The sequence below is a fragment of the Diplotaxodon limnothrissa genome, linkage group LG8 (genome assembly GCF_057381915.1).
Source record: "Diplotaxodon limnothrissa isolate DT_005_m linkage group LG8, D_limnothrissa_male_GT1.1, whole genome shotgun sequence".
Classification (NCBI taxonomy): Eukaryota; Metazoa; Chordata; class Actinopteri; order Cichliformes; family Cichlidae; genus Diplotaxodon; species Diplotaxodon limnothrissa.
In genome coordinates, this window is record NC_140603.1 from 634,357 (window position 1) to 661,031 (window position 26,675).

Consider the following 26,675-nt stretch of genomic DNA (forward strand, 5'->3'; position numbering starts at 1 on the left):
GTTGAGGCCTTTATTAGTCCTACAAAACATAACAGAAATATTACAATAAAACACAGAGGCCTTTATTGTCGCGTCCATCGTACTGTGACTCCTCAGCACATTCATCTCCAATCAGCAGCTTCCTTCACTGACCCAATCACAGGTCTCAGGCCAGCTGTTGTACTCAGGTTTGGATTATTTGCTGAGGTTTTAGCTCTCTGGACCAAAGCCTTTAAAAGGAAACAGTTTCTCAGAGGTTACATCAGTAAATATGATCTCACTGGTACAGTGATCATTCACATCTCTGATTAACCTCTGAAGAGACACATTTGGTCCTTAGCGACGCCTCTGTCACAGGCGTCTGTCAGAACAACAGCGTGTGTTTGATACAGTCCATCATGAAGAAAAGCAGTTTTTCTTCTGAATTAGTGAAATAACTGGTCTGTAAATTACAGTAACACGAGTGTCATTGTTAAAACACAGTTTATGAAACAATTAATTTGTTGTTAACTTACTGACAACGTAAACATTTGCTGGTTGCCACAGTAACTGATGACTGTGTGGTCACATGACTGAAAAGTAAACAAATGTCACAAAATAAAGAAATGCCTCCAACTGGTGTTACGAGTAGTTAGTGTGCAGAAACACGGCTGCAAGGTCAGCCCTCCACAGTCGCTCATCAGGCTGGTCGCAGCGCGTTTGTCTGTCTACTGATGTCTGCATGAGCAGAAACACCAATTTAAGTGATGTTATGTAATTCAGGATTCAATGTGTCAGTGTTTGTTACTTTGTTACATTCATTTTTTAACCACGTATTTTGTTGTGGGATGAACTTCTGCAAACAACAACATGGCAACAAAAAACAAAACAAAACTTGCAGTTGGAATCGATGGAGCTGTGAGATGTTGATTGGTTCACTAACCATTACCATTTGGGATATTAGGATAACAGTAGCATGTAAACATAAGCAGTGCAAAGACTTCCTATAACGGCACATTTACAGTCTAGTTTGGGGAAAGCTGAGGAATTAGGGTGAAGAGACGGTGGATGTTTAACCCTCCCTTGGTTTGACAGCTCGCTCAGCCAGCGAGTTATGAATGATGTTCTTGATAGACTCCGCCCCCGCGCCTTCTAGGAAAGTGCGGTGATCTCCCTCGATGACGTGGACCGACACCTCGCCATCACAGACCTGAAGAAAGACGCAGTACACAGTTTGAACATTGGAAGGCTCAGACTGAGTTTATAGAAACACACGCACAGTGAAGATAAGTACTACAGACTGATGTAAATGTGCATCGTTACCTCGCTGAGCTTATAGTCAGCTCCCAGGTTTTGCTCATATTCGCTGCTGGTTTCGGCGCGCAGCAGCTTCACGCTGCCGTGGTATTTTGCAGTAGGTACATATGCATCAGCAGCCTTTAGCTTGTAGTAGAAGGCGGAGGCTGCAAAGTGCAGTGAGTCTCGGTCGATGTCCTTGTGAGCGGAGGTGATTAGGTCCACGGCCACACTGACGCGTGCATTCAGGTCTGACAGCGGGAGCAGAGTCTCCAAAAGCTGTAGGACGTAACCATGGAGACGACTGTAAGTTCATAGCAAACGTTACTGCGTGCTCGCGGAGATATTATTGTTTTCAGAAAAGTAAGTGACACATAATAATGAACATCACAGATCTTATGTATATGAAAATGCAAAATGAAGATGTTTTGATATTCAGGAGTTACAAATGTCAGCTTTCAGTGAGAAACTGTACGAAGCTTTGATTTAACCGCATGTTTTACTTTAGTCTCCATAACAGCTCCAAACATCACATCATTGTTGAGTCAAACCTGCACCACACACAGACTGTGCTGGAACAGCAGCTCCAGACTGTGTTACAGTCACCATCTTTACCTTACAGGCAAAAAGCTCAGGTTGTGTGGCCTTTAACGCTGATGCCACATAAAGGAATACTTGTGTGTGAACGTGTGGGTCAGACACAGTATACCTTGTTGTATTCAATGCCAGTGAACTGCTGGATGAAGGCACACAAGGCTTCAGTCTCAGCCTCAGACTCGTTGCCGGGTGTTAGCTTGGCTCTGTAGCTCTGCAAATGAAAAACACAGATAAACGTGTTCACATGCAGATCATGTGACCAGAGCTCATCACACACGCTATACAGCAGATTAGTTAGAATAATAAACAGCCTTTATCATTGTTAGAGTGACGTGCAGTAAATTCCCTCATATACTGAAAGCTTAACAAATCATATTGTGACAATCATAACCTGGACCTGTGAATTCGTCCATCACAGGTCGACACGTTCAGGTCAAATCCCCGAGCGCGACACGTGACCCTTCCTTCATTTAACGCATCTGCGGCTCACTGCCAATCATCCCTAATATTAGGGCTGCTCGATTATGGCAAAAATGATAATCACGATTATTTTCACTGAAATTGAGATCGCGATTATTTGACGATATTTATTTAACCCTTTAAGACCTACCATAGAACCAAGTCTGCCAGAGCTTATATTATTTTTTTACATGCTGTAGTGCCATTTGTGGGAGCATTTCAAGTTGCTATACAACTGTTATAGCCCATATTTTAATAATATGTCTGCATTAAGTCCATAGTAACTACATTAATTGCAAAAAAGTGCAATAAACTACAAAAAAATTAAATTGTTTTTGTTTTTTTACATATATTTCTACTTGGAGAAATTTAAGAGGTTTATCCCTCAAAACTTTAAATACAAAAAAGTTTATTTTGAGTGTCTTCATAGTTTTATTTTGGAGATACAGCAATTTTTATATACTGCAGGAAAAACAAAAAACAATCCTATGATGCAAATTTGCAAAGAAAACAGCAGGTGCATCAAAATAAACTATTTCCAGCTGTGGAATTCGAGTTCTAAGCATCCCAGAAACTATTCAGAAAAGTCAAACATGACCAGTATAGGCTTTTAAGGCCTACAAGTAAAAAAAACTACATTTTCCGCGAAAATGACATCACTTCCGGTTTCGGGCAGGAAATGGCGGACATGTGATAGTTAGCGGTGAGTCTGTTTCAATGTGCCAAGTGTTACGAACAGCTGATCGGATCGGCAAAGCGTGTTTCTGGAATATTATGTTTTTGTTCCTGCAAGAGCTTTTTATGCAATTTATGTGGAAGGAAACCGTGACCGAGGACAAGCTGATGGCATCAGATGTAAGTACAACTCCTCTGGTTTCATATGCAAAACAAATTATTGCGCTAGCTTACGCGGTTCAGGTTCTACAGGGATTTAAAATAGTTACACAAAACAGAGCGTGCTGCTCTGACCGGCTTTAAAGGGTTAACAATGACTTTAAAAAATAATATAACATAGTGTGCAACACCACTGAAGTTTTTTTACCTCTCTTTTCAACCAGCGGCAGTCACTCTCCTCTCCAAATAACTTCTGCTTAGCTTTCCGAGCTTCCCTCGGGTCCTCTTAATCAGCGGTCTCCAACCTTTTTTGCGCCACGGACGGTTTATGCAATATTTTCACGGACCGGCCTTTAAGGTGTCGCGGATAAATGAGGGAGGGGCTAATAATCGGCTCAGTCATTTTTAATGATCGTTGAAAGCCCAGATCGTAATCGTGATTAAAATTCGATTAATTGAGCAGCCCTACCTAATATGTTTTGATTACATGAAATAAAGATGCGCGAGTGTTTCTCTGACCTGTGTGTACGCCGCCACATATGAATGTGAGCCATCAAAGAGAAACAGGAACTCCACAGGCTGATTCTGGGTCTGCAGCTGAGAGCACATTTCAAATGCTACACAGGCACCAAAAGAATATCCAGCGACTCTGTACGGGCCGTCCGGCTGCACCTGCCTGACGCAGCTCACGTAGTAGGCAGCCAGGGACTCAATGCTATCCAGAGGAGCAGCTGCAAAGGAAACACACGAGGGGAGTTAGTTTAGCTGCACAGTGACATAAACAGCTGATGCACAACATGTGAGTGACAAAGGTCTGAGAACAGAACCACAAACTTTTAAACTGTGAAAGAAAGAAAACATGAAATCACATCAGGTCTTTGGTTTTCCTCAGGCCACTATGGAGGGAGCTGTACATGTACAAGTGTTTGCAGTTTCACCTTTGAACAGTCAGACTTTCAGCTTCAACACATTTTTCTGTTTAACAGTTACACACGTTTTGATACACATGATTGTGACACCTGGTGAGGACGCACACTCATCATTTGATGACGATGGTTCAAAGTGTTGATTTTGTATTTTAAAGTTTTTCTCTGTGACTGTAAAGTCATTTTAATATGAGCCCCATTATGCTGACAAACCCACACCGACGATGCACACCGACGATGCACACAGCTCAGCAACACCAACGAGCCTGAAACTCAAACGACATGAAAAGTTATCCATGAGGCGCCAAAACACAACAACAGCTGCAGCAAAGGCTCTTTGTACTGTAAGATGAAGATCCTACAAAAGTAGGAAGCCTCACAAACCACATGTAGACTGGTTGTGCAAACTCCCACAGACCCTGCAGTCGAGAGGATAACGAGCTGCTCCAGTGATCATGACCAGGACACAAACTGCTTCCTCCTGAATCAGAGGCCTGACTGACAGACACACCCTGGCATAGAGGAAGCTGAGGAGTGTGACAGTTGGAGCACACGCTCAGGTCTAGGTCTTTAAACAGGGGAACCACCACCCCAGTGTGCCAGTCCAGAGGCAGCATCCCAGAGCTTCACGCAGCGCCGTGTCAGCCAGGACGGCCCTGCAACACCCAGATCCTTCTCATCAGCCTCAGGTCTGTCCTAAATCCTAGCAGGAGCTACCACGACGCGTACCACAAAATGCATCGCACTGGTTCTTCCCAGTAGTTCAACTCCTTGGAACTGGTTGTCTGCTTGCCAATGAATCCTGCTTATTGGTTCCACTTGTGCTACAATCAGGACGAATTGTAGTGGCGCAGTCTAAAGCTGGATATGAATATTACTTTTATGTTTATTGCACAAAAGGACAGCATGCTAGCTCCAAGCTAGAGCTCAGAGCGATGAGGAAGCTGAGCTTCAGCAGGTAACAGAGGTGGTGATGATCAGTCGAGCGGTCGCCTCTGATCATGTTTCTACGGTACCAGCACAAACACACAGTGTGTTTGTGTGACTGCAGGTTTATATTGTGAAATGTAATTATGAGACAGCGCGCTTCACAAAGAAAGCACTGTAACAAGTAACTAATAGACAAGTAACTAATTACTTTGTCTTGGGAGTAATTAAGATAGAACACTTCTAAAAAGTAATGCAGTATGTAACAGAGTACACCCATGACCCAAACACTGATCACACCTCCAACATGCACAAACATTTGACATCATATAACTGATTCATAATGAATGTGTTTGACTGTTCTCTCACAGTGGAGCCGATAAGAATCAATAAAGGAATTAATTCCATGAGTGACGTCAATAATGGAGTCCGTTTCCATCCGCAGACACACTGCAACACTATCAGCCCAGAACCCGGACCCGGACCTGGACCCAGCAGTGTGGGATCCTGCTGAGCTGTGGACGTCCTGAAGGATTCTAGATTTGATTGACTTCAATCACAAAAAGCTTCCTCAGAGTCGAGGCTGTGCTGAAGAAGGCGGACACACCAAATACTGACTGAAGTCTACAAACTGTTCCTGACTGCATCCACCTGAGTCTGCACACGTTTCATAAACGACTCTGCATATTTCCTTTCCAAATGCAAAGTGCACAGTAGCTCGTGTCTGTTGTGCAGGACTCGGTATTTTCATTGTCTTTAAAGTATAACAAACCTTTGGTGCACTGCAAGCCGTAGCAAGGCACGCTGAGCTTAGAAGCAAGCGTCTTAAAGGCTGCGATGGAGCCCTCGATGGGATGTACCAGGAACAGCGGCCCGTCCTGGCTCTTCACCTTGTTCAGTGACATCACAGTAGGGCTGCTGGGGCTGACCATCAGCTTGGTCAGATCAGACTCCAACACAGAGCGAACGCCGTCCTTCTTAGCTGTGGTGTGTGGAGATGTACTCAGTTATGTTTGTACACATGATAACACATTTCATATTAACAAGAGTCTTAACAGCTCGATTTAAACAAATACATAAGTGCTTTTTTACAACCTGAAACCTTTTCAAAGATCTTTCTGCATTTAAAAAGCAGCTCTTCATACCGCTTTGTCCTTCTGGCTTGCTATTGGCCAGCTCTCGCAACTTGTTAATGGTGAGCTGGCGGATATCCCTCATGGCCATGACGATGTCATAGTCGCGTTCCAGAGTCTGGCGAACCTCAACGCCCATCAAAGAGTCCAGACCCAAATCAGCCAATGAGGTGTCAGCATTCAGACTGCTGACATCCCGCACACCTGTGAGTGAGAAGAAGTTAAAAACAACGAAGAAATGAGTCGATGTCTGTGATACAAAGTAACCTCAAAGATCACCAAAGCGACTCAGGACGGCGGTCTTTTCTTATATAACACCTTTATGAACGCTAGTTTGGTATAACCTGACTCTTACCTAGAATGTGAGCTACAGCGTCCACCAAGTCTTTCCGGTTTCCTGCTTCACTCTTTACGACCGTCCTCTCCGCCAGCACAAAGCTGGACACCACTGGGTGCTGCTGGCACAGGAAGAAGTCCAGCACTTCCAGACAGGAGGCCATGCGCTGCGGGAGGGTGCCACCGATCACAACGTCATTCCCACCCATGGTCTCTAGAACCACCCCAACATCACCAATGGCACCCCACTGGACTGCAAGTCCAGGCAGGCCATCATAGTGGCGCTTCTCACACACGCGCTCCATCGCAGAGTTGGCGTAGCCATAATTACTTTGGCCAGCGTTGCCACGGCCACAGCTGACTGAAGAGAAGGCCACAAAGTGTCTGAGCTCTGGACACAGTTTCCTTGTTACTCTAGAGAGGGGATGGAAACATCCAGAGGTCAGCTCATGATGGTACCCAGTGACACACAGAGGGAGGAGCCACTCTTCTCACTTACCTGTCCAGGTTGATGGTGCCGTCATTTTTAGGTTTGTTAACTTCGAGATAAAGCTGAGGAGTTAAATTCTCCAACATACCGTCTTTCAACACCTGAATGCAAACAAACATCAACAAACGGTCACTTTAAACGTTAACTGGCAGTAGTTTAGCTTTTAGCATGTTAGCATCTGATAATTGAGAAACTTGAGTCGACATCGTTAGCATCGTTCTTGCTTTTGTTTTCGTTGCATGTCATGTGACACTGCAGCTATTGAAGTCCAACAAAGGGATCTGACCATCATTCTAGTATGCAGTAATAATGCAGTAATAATGCAGTAATAATGCAGTAATAATGCAGGATCCAAACACTGACAGCAACGTCAGCATTAGACAGCGAGTGAGGCGCCTGCTGGAAGGTGGAAGACGTCGTAAATGTAAACAAACCGTCTTGACTGAGAAGTTACTTTAGAAAATAAAATGTATTGTTTCAAAATAAAAGTAAAGAAAGAAAGCTACTGTTAGGTACTAGCACTGGTACACACATGAAAGGTAGCACTCTCCCCTGCTCGCTGTAAAAAGTCACTGCTGCCTCTAACACATCCACGGCTTGTTTCTGGGAGGGGCAGTTACCCCCCCACGGTTAGTTAGTGACACTGAAGAGCAAAAGTATGGAGGGCTCAGCTCAGTGACAGCTGCAGCAGCCAAAGTGCACGAACCAGATATATGTAGTCCAAATTTAGGAAGGACCATAAAACCTGTGAAACATGATTTTTCCAAGGTGACACATATAAATAACTAAAGGGAATCTGACCATGGCTAGGTGAAAGACACCACCCACTGCACCCATGGCACAGGCCTCAGCAATCAGTTGCTCTGTTCCTTTCAGTGTGCCGACATCACTGGTGGACACAAACACCTCCACACCCTGATTCTGCCAGTCCTGCACCCGCTTCGCCTGGTAACCTGAAGACAGTTCAACAGTGAAGCTGTAAGATGAGTCACATCAGCACTGATGCAGGACTTGGCTGTGCACATCAGTAGGAGCACCGTGTCATCGTGCATTACCGTTTCTCACGCCTGATCTAGAAGTCAGCACCAGTTTGTGGGCTCCCCTCTCCACCAGCCACTGAGCAAGCTCCAAACCAAACCCCCCGAGCCCCCCAGTTATAATGTAGGAGTGGGACGAGTGGCAGAAGGTGCGACAGATAGCTGGCAGAGACAGAGGGGAAGCAGCCCGTACAGCTGCTCCCTGCTCCTCACAACGGACCTGTGAGAAAAGAAAAGCTGGTCAGAAGATAAGCAGCAGTCCAGCCACTCTGCAGTCACAGTAACATACCAACCACATGCATGTAGGGATGGGCAGGTCCAGTACAAACACCTCACTCACCTGAACCAGGACCTTGCCGATGTGCTTGCCCTGAGCCATGTATCTGAATGCTTGTTCCACTTGGTCCTTATCGAACACTGTGGTTCTCAGAGGCTGAACTACTCCTCCCACAATGCCCTGCTGCAAACACTGGGACACCTCCTCCCACTCTTGGTTGCCCTCTTCAAAGAGAGCATCCAGCAGGATACCATGGAAAGCCACATTCTTAAGGAATAACGCCATGCCTGAAGGAATCACAGCAACGTGACAGCGTTTGTCAAGGCTTCAAGAATCATTTATGACAACAAAACTCTGGTTAACACCTGCAGGAACCTTTAAAAAGCTAATAAAACATGTTTATATATTTATCTATCCTGTTGTCAATAAACACCAGATCTACTGACCCAGAGGAGTGTTGTTGGAAAGGTCATATTTGCCGATCTCCAGGAATCGTCCGTGTCGAGCGAGGCAGCGAACACTGGCCTGCAGCTTCTCCTCGGCCAGAGAATTCAGCACCACATCCACGCCTGAAACACACGCAGCAAACACGACGTCACATACAGTCAGTGTATAACATGGAAGAATAACTGAGTGGGGATTACTCAGTTCACACAACTGTTACTTGTTAAACTCAAAAACCTGCTAAAGCTTTGTGTGCACAAGTCTTGTTCCAGGACATTCTTGGGTTCCTCAACATGGAACAAAGTGTCTGCAGTACACGTGCCGTGTTCCACACCGGCTTTAAAGTCCCAGAGGAAACATCAAACATGTTAGAGGAGGCGGAGCTGACAACCACGAACAGCACCAGTGCTCACACAGAAGCACACACAGTCATCGATGCAGCACTGGGAGGAAACACACTGGCACCGGTGCATGATGCACATTTCACCAATGAGTTTACAGTGAGAGCTGCTGAGCAGCAGCACTGTGACCGGACGGGGAAAATTACTACTGAAAGAAAGACGAGAGATTCTGGACTTAATGTCAGTCTTTGGATCCAGGACCTCGACACAGGAAGTCTGGACCGGCTCTCTGTTCAAACAGTCCAGTCTCTGATCCTTTGAGTATGATCCATAAGGCGGTGCAGAGCCTGGATGGAGCCGACGGGTGGGGGCACTGCCTCTGGCCTTCACATATCTCGCCTGCCTACTCAAGCCGGGGCCCCGAGCAGCTTTGCAGGCCCAGCTTTCATCAGCCACTCACAGCAGCTACTCTGCTCTTGGAATACGACTGTGTTCAAAGGCTGGAGTAACCTGTAAGTGCCATTTATACTAATGTATATCAATACTCAGGGAATATTGTTTGGAAGAATGGTCTTCCATCCCTGCAGCAGAGCACAGGGAATGATTGCTGACTGCTAATCCAAGATATCTGATGTCATGTCAATCGTCCCCTGAAGCACTGAGCAGCTACCTTTGCCTTGTGTGTGGAGCAGAATGTGCCGTTCAAAGGAAGTATCTCTGGAGTTGGCGAAAGCCTCTGCTGATAGCTGAGGGAATCTCTTCTGCAGGTACGTCCGCTTCTCCATTGAGCCTAGACAAGAGGCCCCGCCCCCAAAGTTGGGGTAAAAAGACATGAGATATAATTACAACTTATTAGCAAGAGGCTTTAAAAGAATCTATAATAAGAGTTGTTACTGTGAGTCTGTGTGCGAGTGTTACATACTCACCGACTGTAGTGAACACTCTGCACTTCTTACTGAGCGCTATGGCGATGGCAGCCTGGCCCACGCCTCCTGACCCCGAGTGGATGAGCACGGTCTCTCCAGGGCGTAATCTGCCACGCACTACCAGGGAGTAATACGCTGTGGCATAAACCACTGGCACAGAAGCTGCTTGCTCCAGTGTCCTGAACACACACACAACACAATAAGTGTGTGGTTTATGTAGCAGGATGTAACTGTGCTGTATGCTGGAGAAACTGCACAGCAGCAGCTTCATGAATGAGACTAATGAATAAATGAATCCTGTGTCAGTGCTCCGCCTTCAGGCTTGGACACTGAAGACTGTCTCACTTAATAATCGAGCACGTACACAACGCCTGTCTGCTCATTCACACACACATTCATACAGTGATTCTTTTATCTAAAACACGGACACACACACGTCACCATATCAGCAGGAGTCTGGATCTTTGTGTTACAGATGTGTAGGACGTGCTGTTACTGTGTATCTGCAGAGTTGATACAAAGTTTCTGATCACGCGTTTAGTTTGAACTTTCAGCACAAACAGCTTCATGTGTGCAAACAGACTGAAGACCACTGCCAGTTAAACTAGTAACTACTGGCATCAGGTGAGCTTCTCTGAAGGCTGCTGATGATTAAAAAAAAGATTTCTTGTATTTTAATGTTCATGTTAAAGCTGCTGAGAACGTTCAGAGTTCTCCGCACACTGACCAGCTGTGGGGAACCTCCCAGAGGAACCTTCTGTCAGCGTCCACGACCGTTGCCAGGCCTTTGGCAGGCAACAGCCCCATCACACGACGCCCGCTGGGGTCGCGACCAGAAAACTCCATACCCAGCATGCACTGCTTTAAAGCCTGGTCCCCTTTATAACAAATAACAAATGGAAAAGGTTTGTCATGTGACTGTGAATGTTCAACAACAGCATCACACACTACGACCCAGCAGAGTGTGGCATTACTTGGTGTGTACAGACACACTACCTGGGATGGCGTCGGGCGGCAGCTTGCCAGTAGCCAGCATGATGTCTCTGAAGTTGAGCGAGCTGTAGTAGACGTGGCACAGCTGCACAGCAGGGCTGCTGCTCACAAAGTGGCGAAGCGGGGACGCGATCCAGCGCAGAGACGACAGGTCGCCGCGTGTCAGCACGTTGACGTAAGCGGCTTCGGTCGGCGCTTCATTTACATCTGAAACAGCAAGCAGACAAGCCTCAGTGAGCGTGGGAACCAAGAGGGAAGGAGGCAGTACTGTCTAACTCACTGCTGGGTTCAAACACCTGCAGCAGGGGCGCCTTACAGAGCTTTGTGAGAGAGCACAGCTCTACAATTAAAAGTCATTCTGACGACTGTTTGTTCCATGTAAAATTACAGTTTTGCAGATTTTACGGATTCATTTTTGTAAAAGTGCAGCTGAATCTCAACTCTGTGTTGCAGCGTCTTGAAACAGAACTGTAAGAATGACGTGTAAATAACAACGTCATTCTTATTCTTTATGTTTGTGATGTCATTCATAGGAAGTGCGTCCTCCACACGTTTAGAGCGCAGGCCAAGACATGTAAAGTGACCTGGACCAAACATGAGTGGATCCTGACACGTGACCATCTGCAGCTCATTCGCCTCCTTAAATACACGTATGAGTGCGAGTCGAACCATGAGTGATGAGCTGGTGTCTGAAGGTGCCCCAGCGTCCGTCCCTGAACACGTTCATGACCAGATCCTTCTGCAGTACTGACTGGATGGACTGGTGATCCTGCTGGAGGTCTGGTGCTGCTGAAGACTCGTTTAGGTTGGACACAAACACACAGCTGGTGGCAAAGCGAGAGAAGAAACACAAACAGGCATAAAGACACGTTGGTCCTGCAGTAACACATGAATAATACAACAGTGAACCCAAAGTGTTGAACCAGGGCAGACTGAGCGTGACAGACTTTAGCTGGTCTGAAAGCAGAGGACGAGTCCTCAGAGGTTTGAGCCTCTGAGGCCTGTGGGAAAAACTGATCCTTATCATTTGACTTTACACAGAAATATAAGCAACAGAAAGGATCCACTATGTTTCCACTGTACAATGAAGTGTTAACGTCTGAGGAAGCCTCACTGATTACACTTGTGCTGAGTCTATTAGAAACCTGTGCTCTGGCACATGTGTGATCATCAGTAAGACTCTAAATCCTGACTGAAAGTCTTGGTGTGATCCTTTGTACATAAAAGCTGCAGTGTGAGAACAACGAGCTGTTAACGATGTCGTACCGTATCCGGTTGCCACCAGGCTCTTGCCGTAAACAGTTGACCATTCCCACAATCCCACACTCTGGCTGAGAAGCAGTCAGCCACACTGGATGGTCTGAGGACTCTGACATCACTTCCTGCTGCAGAGCAGAGTCCCCACAGTTAGACTTTTAAACAGCTCAAATCTCTCTCATATATACTTTATGATAACACAGAGAAAACAGCCAATCAGACGAGCCCGATGAGCGAGCTGTGAGTGTTCGGGGACAACGACAGACAGGGAGACGAAAGTGGGACTGACCTTGAGCGTTTCCACCCACTGATAGTCTTTGCTGTCCACAGGCAGGAAAACCGGCTGTTTACTCACAGACTGACGGCGACACAGAAAGAGGGCGGAGCCGTAGAAAGACTTCCTGACAGCCACCAGGTTAAGAGAAGCCTCTGAGAGCACTTCCTCCCACTCAGCCTTCCAACAAGATCAGAATAATCAAAACTCAGCTGACAGCACGTCACAGCAGGGTGGAAAAATGTTCTGTTTAAACACACCTGTGTGAGGAGTCCCTGCTGGCTGCTGCTCTGAGCAGTGCTGGACAGGAAGGCCACAGCCTCCCCCACAGTCTCCCCCTTCAGCAGCGTGTGGAGGAGAACAAACCCACTTTCTTTGGCTCCAGATGCCAGATTTGCTACCAGCAGCCTGGGCTCTGTCTTCACTGGACCCCATGCATGGTTACACAGCACCAGGTCCGCCCCCACAGCAACGTCTCCAGCAGCTGGGCCGGTCAGAGGATCCCACTGAGCCGCAGCGACACCGAGCTCCTCCAGGGGAGCCTGGTGGGGGGCCAGAAGCTCCAGACTGGCCGCAGTCGCAGTGTAGTCCACACGGAGCATGGGCTGGATGTTGAGCAGGGGCACGACGCGAGAGAAGAGCTGGCCGTCGTCTGAGAGAGCCTGCAGGAGTCAGAGGCGTGAAAATGATGTGTGTGGAAATAATCCAGCTAAATCCAGCTGTTTGAGAGTCTTACCTCCAACACTTTGATCCTGCCAGGTGTGCTGTTTTCCACCGTGATGTCGAGGCAATGTCTCAGGGCGTCGTCGACCAGCAGACCCTGGAGCAGGTCGTCTTTAAGCAGGCACAGCCGCTCCTTCTGCACCACCTGCTCCAGCTCAGAGTGGAGGTTCCCATTGAACTCGAGGCCACAGAGCAGGGTTAGCAGCCGCAGCAGGCTGGGCTCAGAAGGCTCACCGCTGGGAGGAGGTGCATCAGAGCCCCCCTGTAACCCCGGGATGGAGAGCTTGACACCATGAGGGGCCAGCTTCTGCTGCAGTGTGTGGATCAAAACTGGACACGGAGGACAGGAGAGAAGACGGACTTTAGCACGATGTTTGGTTTGATGTTCGTCATCTCCTCACAAGGAGATCAAAACAAGTCTAACAGGTAACAGCTCTTAAATACATACAGGGAGAAAGATGCGAACAACCAGACAATCCCATCATGTCCGTCTCCTCACACAGTTTACATCAGATCACACGTGCAAACATTATTTTGATCCAGTTATCACTCATATGTTTACTGCATGTGAGTGATGGAGAGATTGTCTGTACCTTTGCAAAGCCTCAGCTGCTCTGCCAGCTTCCCATTGGCTGTAAGGCAGTCCGTCTCCACATCAGGAACAAACAGGAACTCCTCCAGTGTGGGCGGGCTCTGCAGCTGCTGCCGGCGAGGGGCTACTGTGGCGTGCAGGCCACAGATCTGGACTCCACCAGCAGTGATGTTGTCAAGGTAACGGCTTACGTGGACATCAACCGCTGCAGGAATCAAACAGAGTCAAACATCGAGCTGAAGGGGACCAAACGCTGAGAGCGAACAGCAGCCGGTGTTTTACACATAAAACGGTCACATCATGTTGACATGACAGCCACAAACCGCTAAGTAACGATCAGGAGGATCACTGCTGCTGATCTGAAGTGAGGGAGGCAAACACACCTTGCTTTCCTTCAGCGTGCTCGCTGACTTTTTCCAGGTGTGCAGCAGGATGGACGCACACGGAGCGGATTCTGGTCGGCAAACGCAAACCTCCACCCGGCAGCCCCAAGACGATCATCTGCAACATGGTGTCCAGAAACGTCACCCAGTTTCCTGTCCATTCCAGCTTCCCACGGTCTCCTAGAAACAGCCAATCAGATTATTAGAAAAACAGTCCTACCAACATTTATCTGAGTGTAACTAGAATCATGTCCTTTTATGTCCCAGCAGGACAATAAGCCACAGCTCCAGCGTACCTGCTGTGTTTGACTCCAAGATGCCCTGAAAGGTTTTTCCATAGTCGTAGCCTCGCAGTCTGAGCTCCTTGTAGATCTCGTGTGCGTTAAGCTTCATCGAGGCGTCGCTCCTGTCGGCAGCTTCCCGGCTGATCTCACCGTTGAATGAATCGAGTGCCGAATCCTCCAGGATGCTCACCTTACCTGAAAACCAGCGATTCTGAATATTCACGAGTTCATACTGAAAGTCAAAAGTCTGCAGACGAGTTTTACTCTGTCGCTGGAACAACTAACAGACCTCTGAGGTTTTCTTGCTCTGGTCACAGAGCTTCACCTCAGCCTGATGGATGCAGCTCGGTGTCATGTGACCTGAGCTACAGCCGGCCTGTGCTGAACCAATCAGCAGCCGAGCGACACGGGAAACCCGTTTAAACGACACTGCACTAAATAATAAACAATATGTTTGTGGATATAATGTTGTGTGATTTTCAGCGACAAATGTAAATGATGTGTAAACTTTGGGATCTTCATCAGCAGCTCAGCCTGTGTGCTGATGCAAAGACGTACCGCTGACAGTCAGGCTCCCGTTCTCCGAAACCTCGAACCTGCTGGTGGCGGGCATGAGACGCACCTCCAACTGGACCGCACCTGTGATAAACAGTCAACAGCTTCATCCACTGTAACAATAACAATAACAATAATAATAATAATGCACTTATCAAAATCAGAGTTTTTCACAATAAAAGTCACAAAAACCAGTTAAATGTAAAAGATGTTGCTGTTGATTATTTTAGTAATGAAGTCGTCTGTCAGTGACTCCGTCGAGTCATCGAGGAAACAAAATACTTTTGTCTTATTAATGAGGAAAAATAATTATTCAGAAGAAAATCAGACTGAGCTGCTGTGTGAGCAGCGTCTAACCCTCATGTGACACAGTGAGACAACATCTGTAAAATTATCTCAAAGGTCAAATTCAACTAGAATAACATCGATATGCAACCGAAACAAAGATGTACGTCCGTCTCCTTGAAGGTTTCTGAATTTAATACAAGGTGGAAGCAAGGAAGCAAGGAAGGAAGGATGATTTTCAAACATTAATACCAATATTTGATATTATTTCACTTTCAATCTGAAAAATGTTACAAAATCCTCGTTTGACGTGTGTTAACACGTCTGTGCACCGCAGAGCGCCGGCGTGTTAAACGAAGCATGGCAGCCAATAACGAGCATCGAGGATTTTCATCATCCAATCACGCAGTGAGTTCAGGGATTTAAACGTGTGAAATCGTCAGTGTGGCGTAACTAAGACGCTCGGCAGGTCTTACAAAGCTGTAACAATCTCACCGCCTCCACATCATCTCTTACTGGTTAAAGTGGGACTGACAGGATAGGCACTGGGCCGATCACATGACCTCACCTGCTCGACGAGGTCATGTGATCGTGGTTCAAGCCATTAACAAGCCACGCCTCCCATACTTACTGGCGTTTGACAGAATGGTGGCCCTGTGGATAGTCACATCCTCAAAGGTTACGGGCGTCGTTTCCATGACAACCCCTAGACTCCTCACCAAGGTGCGCCAGGCCAGCACCAGGTAACCAGTTGCCGGGTAGAGGACACGCCCATCGATGCTGTGTCCAATGAGATAGTGGTCTGCAGACTCTGGGCTGACGTCTGTTACATCAATGACGCGACGTTAAACCAAATCAGAAAAACGTTTTCACTGCGATGGAAACACTGCGAGCGCACTTCTTACCAATGTTATACACCGCCGCAGAACCAGAGCCTCCCGAGCCCGACAGGAAGTGTTCCGCTTTAGGGATATCCCACGTCTGGGCGTGGTCCCACTGCACCAAGGGCGAGATCATTGGAGTACCAACCGGCACAGGGTAGGTCACAGCGGGGCACAGGGCGTTGGCGTCCACGTTGATGCTAAAGGCAGAGAGTGGTGTGAGTGAGCAGCTGTCACAGTCAAACAGCCAATGAGGGAGGCTCTCCTCACCCGTTCATGAAGATCCTCCCGACGTTCGAGAGGAAAAACTCGAGGTTGTTGGTGTGACCTCTCTTCATCAGGGGGACGACTGAACACGTGGGCTTCAGGCTGCGCTTCAGGATGGCCTGTGTGAAGAAGTCAACGCTTCAGTCACAGCAGCGAGTGAAACGCTTTACAGCCCTGGTTTCCAACGGTAACACCACCTATTCAGGCTAGTGTCCCTGTAAAGTACATCACCCAGTAACATCTGGACAGGTGTGTGTGGAAAAAAAGCTTTGATAAATCAGTGTTTCTGAGCTTCAGACAGCAACAGCTGCTGAACGCTGTGTGTTGAGGCTGACACACACAGACACACACAGGAAGCAGCCCCACATGTGTGGACAGCACTGGTAGCAAACCTGCAGCAGAGCATGCGGAGCTATTTCCAGCACCACAGCGTTTTCGGGCACCAGGCTCAGGCCCTCCTGGAACAGCACGGGGCTCACGAGGTTGTTGACGTGGTATTCAGCCGAGCTGTGCAAAGCCAAAGCAGAGTCCCACTCAGACTGAGGGATGCTGGTGCTCACCCAGCGCGCCGAACGCTTCTTTGGCTCTTTGATCACCTGCAGTGACAGGATGGCAGCTCATTAATATTCAGCACAGCAGTCTGCACCAGGTTTCCTGTGACAGTGTTGGCGCCTGGCACGCTGATGTGTGAGCCCTGCTTCTACTGACAGGACCGAGCATGGATGGGACGTGCGGCGCTACATACCTTCTTCAGAGCTGCGAGCAGGGCTGGAGCGATGGAGGCCATGTAGTAGGAGTGAAACGCCACCCCGGCACTGCGCACTTCCTTTGCAAACACTCCTTGTTGTTTGAGCTCGGACACAAAGGCACTGACTGCTTCCTAAAAATCAAACGTGGCACATGTTCAAACATCTGGGACCACAGCTGTACAGCAGGACACAGCTTCCATAGTTTAAAACACACTGAGCTGTCACTCATCTGGACTGATGGAACAATGAGTTCACTGTGTTTGGCTATAAATAAGTGAGAGCGTCACGGCGATCACGTGTGTCATATGATACATGAAGCTCAGGTAAAACAGAGACGTGCTGTATGCAAGCACCTTGATTTGGTGCCATAACTCAAACTGAACCAACCAGCAGAAAAAGAAATTCAAGCTGCTAGAAGAACCAGGAAAGTGACCTGAGGGCCGGAGATGGTGACCGTGTCCTCAGCGTTGTGGCAGGCTGGAACCACCCCCTGAGGACACTGAGCGATGCACTCCTCCCAGGTCAGCCCTGCAACACACAGGAAGCACAAAGCTCAAACATGGCGTCCGACCCTGCAGAATCAGAGCCCTGAACACAACACTGAGTCCCATCTGTTAAAAGAAGACGCGCTCTCACCCACTGCAGCCATGCCTCCTGGAGGAAGGCTGGCCTCCTTGATGCAGCGGCCTCTCCAGTACGCAGCCAGGAGGGCCTCGCTGTGACTCAGGGAGCGGTCAGCATAGCCACAGGCTAGCTCTCCCACCGAGTGCCCCACGATGCCATCGGGCTGCAGACCCAGCTTGGTGAGCAGATCGATCTGAGCGATCTGTAAGGAGAAAAAACACAACGATTGCTCTGGCAGTCTGAGTCATCGTCCACCTGTGAACTCAGCAGCCATAGAAGGCCACTGCATGTTTATGCTCCTCCTCCTCGTGCCCACAGATCGCTGCAGGCTCTTTCTGGTGCTCTCCGGTCTAATGTGGCTCGACTGTGCAATGCATTCACAAGATTTTCACAACGCTTGACCTCTGACCCCTGATGTTGAGGTCGGGGTCACTGAGATCCAAACTCCTCTGACATTTTCAGTAGATAGATCTAAGGTATCGATTTGAAGCTCCTCTCAACCTTTTCCAGCTGAGAGGTAAAAAACACCCAATAACTCTTCCTCACTGTGAGCTCAGACTAAACACTCGTTTCCACAGAGTGAGACGTTTCCACGCAGGTGTTAGTTAAAGCAGGGGCACAGTGATTGGTCGGGTCATAAATAAATGTTTGTGCTGACGTCTTCTATAAACTGAGTGGTACACATGGATCTGTGCTCGACTCGAAGCTTTGAAAACAAACGAGTGTTGAAATGCTTCCCTTTTCTCTCTGTGAAGCAGCATCGCTGCATCGCTGTACCTGTACTGCAGCCAGGCCAACGAAGGCGTGAACGGTGTCTTCGAACGTGTCCTCCTGAGCCTCCATGAGCAGACGAGACACCACCAGCCCCGTCTCCTTCAGCGCCGCATCGGACCGCAGAATGGAGTCTCTGAAGTCTGGCAGCTGCATGAGACTGCGGCCCATCCCGGCCCACTGCGTCCCCATACCTGCATTACAGACAGCGTGTAGCAACACGTTGGTATATGAGGTGTGTGCGTGCAGCTCTGCATCGCAGCTGTGTTCAAACCCTTTTAAATAAACTGGAAACAAACTTTCATGTTGCCCAGCTGATGGTTGCTTAGTAACAGCGTGCTCTCAGCGACTCAACGTCACTCCTGTTACGTTCTCGTTCCTCCATCGATCTCATCGTTCACCCCAAATCTGTCCAAACATCTTTGTATCATGTGAAGCGTCTCATACTTCTGACTGCGTGCAGCGACTCACCTGAACAAACGTACCACAGAGGCCTGGCGGCGCCCGGCACCTGCTGCACTTCCATGACGTTGCTCTGAGAGCCAATCAGAGCGAAACCTCTGTAGGGCATGCTGGCGGCGGGCGCTCCTGACACTTCGTTCAGCAGAGACAGGAAGGCGTCGTCCGCAGCGTGTTCCTTCCCCTTCTGCAGGACGGAGCTCACCGCCGTCTCTGTGCGCCCGCAGGCCTGAAGCATTCTGGGAAGCTTCCCGGGTGAAGCCGAGGCGGCCGTTTTCTCAGCCGGACGAAGGATGACGTGAACGTTGGAACCTCCGAATCCAAAGGAGTTGATCCCTACGATGCCTCCTCGGACGGGAACGGGCCGATCGACGACGCGAACCCGACCGTCGGTGAGGGCGGGGATGTCAGGGTTAGGATGGAGGAAGTGCAGGTTGGGGGCCCAGACTCCTCGCTCCAGAGAGAGCAGCACCTGCACGTCGCATCAAACACATGAGCAGCGGTTTAAAGCAAATAATGACTCATGATTCCAGTTTAACCCTTTAAGACCGACCATAGAACCAAGTCCGCCAGAGCTTATATTATTTTTTTACATGCTGTAGTGCCAATTTTGGGAGCATTTCAAGTTGCTATACATCAATACAACTGTTATAGCCCATATTTTAATAATATGTATGCATTAAGTCCATAGTAACTACATCAATTGCAAAAAAGTGCAATAAACTACAAAAAAAAATTGAAAATCGTTTTTGTTTTTTTACATATATTTCTACTTGGAGAAATTTAAGAGGCTTATCCCTCAAAACTTTAAATACTAAAAAGTTGCAAAAAATAGTTTACAACAGGAAACTTATTTTGAGTGTCTTCATAGTTTTATTTTGGAGATGCAGCAATTTTTATATACTGCAGGAAAAAGGAAAAACAATCCTATGATGCAAATTTGCAAAGAAAACAGCAGGTGCATCAAAATAAACTATTTCCAGCAGTGCAATTTGAGTTCTCAGCTTCCCAGAAACTATTCAGGAAAGCATCAAGTCAAACATGACTTATGAAAACACCAGTATAGGTTTATAAGGCCTACAAGTAAAAAACTACATTTTCCGCGAAAATGACGTCACTTCCAATTTCGGGCAGGAAATGGCGGACATGCGATCGTTCGCGCTGACGTCTGTTTCAATGTAGGAAGTGTTACAAACAGCTGACTGGATCGGCAAAGCGTGTTTCTGGAATATTATGTTTTTGTTCTTGCAAGGGCTTTTTATGCAGTTTTTGCAAAGCTATATGTGGAAGGAAACCGTGACCGAGGACAAGCTGATGGCATCAGATGTAAGTACAACTCCTCCGGTTTCATATGCAAAAAAAATTATTGCGCTAGCTTACGTGGTTGCAGTGCTACCGGGATTTAAAAATAGTTACGCAAAAAAGAGCGTGCCCGCTCCGACTGGCTTCAAAGGGTTAACACAGAGCTCATCATAAAAGAGGCCACAGCTCCAGATTTCTACTAAGCAGCACTTCAGAATATTTGGAAGCATTTTTATTTCTCTGAGACGCCACTAAAGGAAGAGTGGAGGAGGTGTGTTTGGGTGGGTGTGGCTCCACCCGGCGATGACTGCATACAGGACACAGTGTGTTCGTGATCTGTGTGTACCGTCTGTCAGCTGATTGGATGTTTCCAACATCACACGGTCTCAGTGAGAACATTAGAAGACGACTGTGGTTTCAAACCTTTGCCAGGGCAGCCAGCCCAGAGGCCGGCTCTGGATGACCCATGTTGGACTTGGTGGAGCCAATCAGCAGAGGCTCTCGCTTTGACTCGCAGAAAACGCTGACGATGCCATTCACTTCCTGTGGGTCGCCGACCTGCGTGGACAGAGCAGAGGTTAAATACGGTGGATCTGGTTAGTAAGAGCGCCTCTCTGTGCCGACACACCTGATGGCTGCACTGACCTTTGTCCCGGTGCCGTGGGCTTCGATGTACTCCACCTGCTCTGGAGACACGCTGGCCTCCTGGTAGAGTGAACGAACCAGCCTCTGCTGCATCTCACCAGACGGAAACGTCACCCCTGCGTGAGCACGTCACAGAAAACCGGTAAACGAAACCATTTCTCCGATCGGCCGTGACTTCCAGTGCTCCCCTGGACCTCCTTACCTTGCTCTTTGTATCCGTCTGTGTTGTTGCCTGCGTTGATCACTGTGGCATACACTCTTCTAGCCGCCGGTCGTTTGGTCAGCAGCACTGCCACCGCTGCCTCCGAGCGGCAGTATCCATTTCCTGACAACACAAACGTGACGCTTTAACCCTGCAGCACGCTCGCATGTATGTCACACATTGAAGACAGTTAAAGCTGAGACAAAAAACGTTCTACGTCATTGAGTTAGTCAAGAAATGTCAAAGTAAATGTAACACAGAAAGATTAAATGTGCCGGCAGCCGGTGGAGGAGCGGCTCCTCCCCATCGCTCCCAAACAGAAACTCTGTGATGTCACGTGTAGACCAGGTGATGTTTTACCTGAAGCATCAAATGACTTGCAGGTCCCCTCTGGACTGAGCATGCCCAGCTTCATGAACTGCACTGAAGTGTTCGGCTTGAGAAGCAGGTTCACTCCCCCAACTAAAGCAGCGTCACAGTGGCCCTGCCGGATGGCGTGGAAGGCGTTTTCTAGAGCCAGCAGGCTGGAGGAGCACGCCGTGTCTATGGCAGTGCTGGGGCCTGGAGAACAAAGGCAGCAGGGTTAGAGCCGGGCGCCACATACGGAGCCGCCCATCTGATCGTCCGAGCTGTGGTATGCTGAGGAAACCACTACGGCACAGAGCGAGAAACAGAGTAAAAACACACAAAATATATCAGCAACAATTCAGTGGACGAATAAAATCAGAGCCCAGATCGTTCATTCAAAGCAGTCCAGCTGCTGCAGCGTGCGTGCTCTCTGCACGTTTACGTCCTGCCTGTCGACACAAACACTACTGCATGTCACTGATCTGCAGACTCCTTTGCTACTCTAAGATCAAAGGTGATCCTGAGCTGCAGCAGAGCGTCCACCTAAACCTGAGTGTGTGTCTCACACTGGATCACGCTGACAGCACTGCAAACACACACGTGCTGAGCAGCGCTGCGTGCACGTACCGCTGAAGTCGAAGAAGTAGGACAGTCTATTGGCCAACATGCCGCGCTGGCAGCCCGTCATGCTGTAGCCCAGGAGCTCCTCTGGATCTCTGCTGAATGCTTCGCCCGCCTCGGAGCCGCTCACACCGATGTACACGCCTGTTTTGCTGCCGCGCAGCGTGGCTGGATTCAGTCCTGCAGCACAACATTTCATTTTCACTCACATGTCGTCTTTCCCCCAACTGCAAACTAAACCTCAGCTCACCACTCGTTTGCTCTCACCTCCATCTACAATAGCCTCGTAGGCGATCTCCAGCATGAGGCGCAGCTGCGGGTCCATGCTGTTGGCCTGTTTGGGATGGACTCCAAAGAAGGCTGCGTCGAAGTGGCTGATGTCTTTGAGTTTCCCGTTCCTCTTTGGAAGACCGTACAGACCTGCAAACAGCACAATGTTACAGCAGCAGGACCCCACACACGGTCCACAGCCACTGCTCACACTGAGCACCAAACACGATGCTGTGAGACCAGACTGAGCCAAAGAGGGGAGGAAAATCCTCACGAGGACGTTTCCCTTTTCCAGCACAGAGAGCGACAGAGGACATCTGAGTGCTTATTACTGCCTGTGTGCAGCTCACAGGAAGCAGGCAAAAGCACACAGCAGGTTTATGATCACACCAGTTAGGAATCACCAGTAAAACTTGGATAACAAAAAATGAAACCATGAAGTTAAATCCATATGATGATGATTAAAAAAAACTTTACTTTTTAACAGGAAGTGGAATAAACTGAAGTGACACTGGCAGCGATCAGATGAATCAACTAAAGTAAATAAACCAAGCTGTTGGTTAAATCTGCTCCATCCTCTGTTTCTGATGACTCACATTCATTATTTTACCTTCAAATATGTCAAAGCAGCTAAACTCAGCTCAGCCTGCAGAGGCACCAACACTGCTGCACAGTGCAGGAGGTATAAAATATTAGTCTTTGAAGAGAAACTCAGCTCAGTAAATATGTTACATAGAAACCGAAGGGAAGCTTTTACCTGGTGTCCATCGCCGGTTGTCCTCTGTTACCATATCCACACCATTGATGAGGTTTTCCCAGAATTCCTCCAGGTTGCTGGACTCAGGCAGGCGGCCCGATATTCCAGCTATGACGATCTCATCCATGTTTATTTACTGCAGACACAGAGGGCCAATCAGTGACAAGCATTCTGCAGTTTAACAACAATGAATGTGGTCGGTGCTGGGGCCAGACTCACTATTCATGTAACCATGGCAACAACCATCCCAACAATACAGCACTCCACGCTGCACCGGACAGTGACCTAGAAAAAAACAGGTCTGTGTGTGTGTCAGTGTGTGTGTGTCCTCTCTGATCACACTGATGTTTGCAACTTTGTGGACACAATAAAAACACTGCTGCGTGTGACTGCGACCTGCAGAGCTGCAGCTACGCTGTGTCTCCAAAACCATCCAGGTCCTGAGTAAAGCTGTGCCAGAGCCCGGCGCAGCATCACATGCAGCTCTGACATGCACACTGTGAGGTTGCACCAACAAAAACCAACAATCACACTCATGCCACTGTTTTGCTTGTGTGGCATTACAAATGTGAAGACAACGCGACCACGTTACACAACACGACACAGTCTGAAGGGATTTGGACTCCAGGATGTCCCGCCCTGGGATTACATCTAGCCCGGCTCCTTCAGTGCACCATCTTGACCCAGATTACACCCCATTGTGAGCGTATGCAGACAATTTGCTAACTACGAGCTAGCTGCTAAACTGCAAAGTCACTGTGTGCGCACAGCTCGGCGTGACCATTTCTATTCAGGGCACATCCTCCTCGTCTTCCCCCGTTCTCCCTCACTCTGCTCCTTTGTGTCAGGGCTTCGCTCTGCAGCAGCCACAACAGGCAGGACCTGACTTGTCAGCATCTTCACAGGAAGAGCGTGAAACAGTGAACAACAATGACACATTCTCAGCTCCTTCCATGACTCCACACTGTAACTATGTGTGGATCCACGGGCGCTGCGTGAACAGGAAAAACGTGTTCCTGGATTTCATCTCCACATTAGTTTGTTGCTTCAACACTGCTGTCATTAAAAAGTTTCACGTTGCACTGCAGGGGGCTCAGCCACTGACTCGATGCTTTCTGAAATAGTTCCAGGAATGAGTTTGGTTTCTTTTGTCAACATATTCTTTAATCTCACTGTCCTACACATGCCTGTTAGCTTAGCTGGTCATTTTAAACAACTTTGAATGTGAAGCTGATGAAGTGCTGTGAACGATGGTGACTGTAGTTTAAAGCGATCTGACAGATGAGTGAGTCTAAAAAGAATCAATGAGCCCTGAAGCACCGTGGTGACCACAGGGCTGCAGTAACAACAGTGCTGCTGTTCACTGGACCCAAGCACCAGCGTGGCCACCATACTGATCAGGGCCCAGGCCTCCAACACATGTATGTCCACGGACTCTCGAGTTCTCCCAGAATAACTGATGGCAGTGGGCTGTCACAGATGCTGATGAGCTACGTCCCTCATCCTCAGTGCTGTTCTGTCCTGGGATCTTGTATGCCAGCTCCATGCTGTCACACAGCTGAGCTTGGGGATTATTTTAACAAACCATTAACATTTTGGCTGATAACTATTTTTATTCTCCTGTAACTTTACTATATAAAGAGCTAAATCCTCTAAAGTTTCAGGAGTAATGCGTCATAATAAGAAGTGTTTGTGAACTAAAAACCAGCAATGTGGGAGACTGTTTGTCCGTGATTTACACAGAGGGAACAAATCGTGGCAGGATCAGCCTGATATGATTTGTATCCCACTATAACTTCGTTGTATGAAGAGCTAACATCTCAAGAATGTCAGGAGTAGTTAGTCATTATAACAAAAATTGTCGGGGATGCCGAGTTTGGACACCGGTCGGGACCACAATAAGCAGCAGCCGCGGACGAGCTTACCTGTCTGAGCCGAACCGACGGATGTTCCGGTAAAACGTGAGGCTGAGCCGCTCAGCACGCTCGGTCATGTGTCGAGTCTTCAGCCGCCGTGGGTGTGAGAGCCTCCGTTAGCCTCCGCGCTTCATTCACGCTTTTTTCTCTGATGAACTTAAATGTGTCACACTCTGCCTGCCCACGCCACATGGGCTGACAACCGCTTGGCTCAGCAGTCCAATGAGAGGAGAGGCAGGGCTCTGCGATCCAGCCAGTGATGGAGCAACTGTGTGGATGCGCGCAGAAAAAAGAGCCGGGGTTACTAACGGTCAGCCGGCAGATGGGACGCGATAAACTCTAGTCATCCTCCTACGACGGTCACGGAGGGAGGTGGGGGGGGTACTGATAGCGTGCACGGGGCGAGGGAGCGTCTGTGTCTGCGGGGCAGCTGACGATGCGAAGGTGCAGCCGGCAACTTCTGGATGACAGGCGAAGCTGGCCAATCACGGAGCGAGGATGTGAGGCTTCGTCCAATCGCTGCAGACCTGCAGCCACTGTTGAGATAGGGTGATTAAAGGGCGGGACCCAACTGTGACGTAGCCAGGAGAGCTCGCGTGACTTGTCAGGGTTACTGGAGTTCACGGTTCAGTCGCATGATGGTGTAAGGAGCTGCTGACCTCCAGCTCCACCTATGGTCAGTACTCATCAGCTCCATCCAGCTCATCGGGACTTTGGCTCCTCAGCTGAGGTGAAGTGTCCTGTAATGGACCACAACAATCACACTCATCTACACAAAGCACACAGCTCACCAAAGCAGCCACACCGTGACCTGTGTGTCCCACCTGGAGCCTCAGAAGCCAGGGCAGGTCTCACACTGGAGCGTGTGCTTCGGTCCCTGCTGATCCAGTCTGCTTGCCAAATATCCTCAGGCAAGATTTACTCACACATCCATCGGAGTGTGTGAATGTGAGAAAAAACAGAAGAAAGTGCTTGTGTGAGTGTGTGACTGCTATATAAAAATAGGTGCATTCACCACGATGTAGGTCTGTGGATGGATGATAGCTCAGGTACAGCTCGTGTTGTCTGAAATAACTTCATGTCATACCCCACAGTAAAGCCTGTCTGTGGATCCTCAGGGCTGCATGACAAAGTGCCCTTGGGCAAAACGCTCAAGCTGAATCTGCATCCATGTGAGTGCTGCAGGCAGTGAGCGTGATACAAAGCACTCAGAGTTCAGGTGTGTCTCGCTGTCACCCAGCATTCACCTGTGTGTCCCTATACCAGTGCTGCCACACATGATGTCCTGATGATGGTTCACTTTGTGTCGAAACACTTTGTGCACGCCCACACTTGTATTTCACAGATCAGCGTTTCCCAGGTTTTCCACAGATACTACGATAATATAATGAAAGTGAAGGGGACAGTCCCAAACAACACACAGTGGGTCAGTGTACAAAATTAGCAGTGTGTATCACCTGTTTGGTATCTGGGAATATCAGGAATAAAAGGACGGACTGACAAAGGTTTACTGAGAGGTGAGAGGAAATGTGGCAG

At 48.4% G+C, this 26,675-nt stretch overlaps 1 protein-coding gene across 1 annotated transcript; it reads right to left on the reverse strand.

The window, feature by feature from the left end:
- Positions 1 to 25,356, reverse strand: fasn (fatty acid synthase). Its single transcript, XM_085361139.1, has 41 exons — positions 23,224 to 25,356; positions 22,464 to 22,616; positions 22,203 to 22,376; positions 21,588 to 21,788; positions 21,228 to 21,350; positions 21,026 to 21,141; positions 20,804 to 20,938; positions 19,091 to 19,550; positions 18,626 to 18,813; positions 17,861 to 18,050; positions 17,658 to 17,752; positions 17,221 to 17,355; positions 16,868 to 17,071; positions 16,479 to 16,594; positions 16,233 to 16,408; positions 15,959 to 16,150; positions 15,046 to 15,126; positions 14,500 to 14,682; positions 14,204 to 14,383; positions 13,822 to 14,025; positions 13,242 to 13,558; positions 12,766 to 13,167; positions 12,521 to 12,685; positions 12,241 to 12,359; positions 11,644 to 11,798; positions 10,978 to 11,181; positions 10,709 to 10,859; positions 9,982 to 10,160; positions 9,726 to 9,845; positions 8,717 to 8,839; positions 8,334 to 8,557; positions 8,012 to 8,213; positions 7,758 to 7,909; positions 6,966 to 7,057; positions 6,486 to 6,880; positions 6,143 to 6,334; positions 5,770 to 5,979; positions 3,664 to 3,875; positions 1,964 to 2,062; positions 1,282 to 1,533; positions 1 to 1,168 (listed from the first exon to the last, which is right to left on the reverse strand). Exons 1-41 carry the CDS (start codon positions 23,348 to 23,350, stop codon positions 1,031 to 1,033), a joined length of 7,536 nt encoding a protein of 2,511 aa, XP_085217265.1. The 5' UTR covers positions 23,351 to 25,356; the 3' UTR covers positions 1 to 1,030.
- Between the last annotated feature and the right edge of the window lie 1,319 nt (positions 25,357 to 26,675).

Coding starts and splice junctions, on each gene's coding strand:
- fasn (XM_085361139.1), bottom strand. CDS start 23,350: ATGGATGAGATCGTCATAGCTGGAATATCGGGCCGCCTGCCTGAGTCC. Junction 7,058..7,757: donor GTGTCTTTCACCTAGCCATG/GTCAGATTCCCT, acceptor GTTTGCATTCAG/GTGTTGAAAGACGGTATGTT. Junction 6,335..6,485: donor CGCTGTAGCTCACATTCTAG/GTAAGAGTCAGG, acceptor TCTCACTCACAG/GTGTGCGGGATGTCAGCAGT.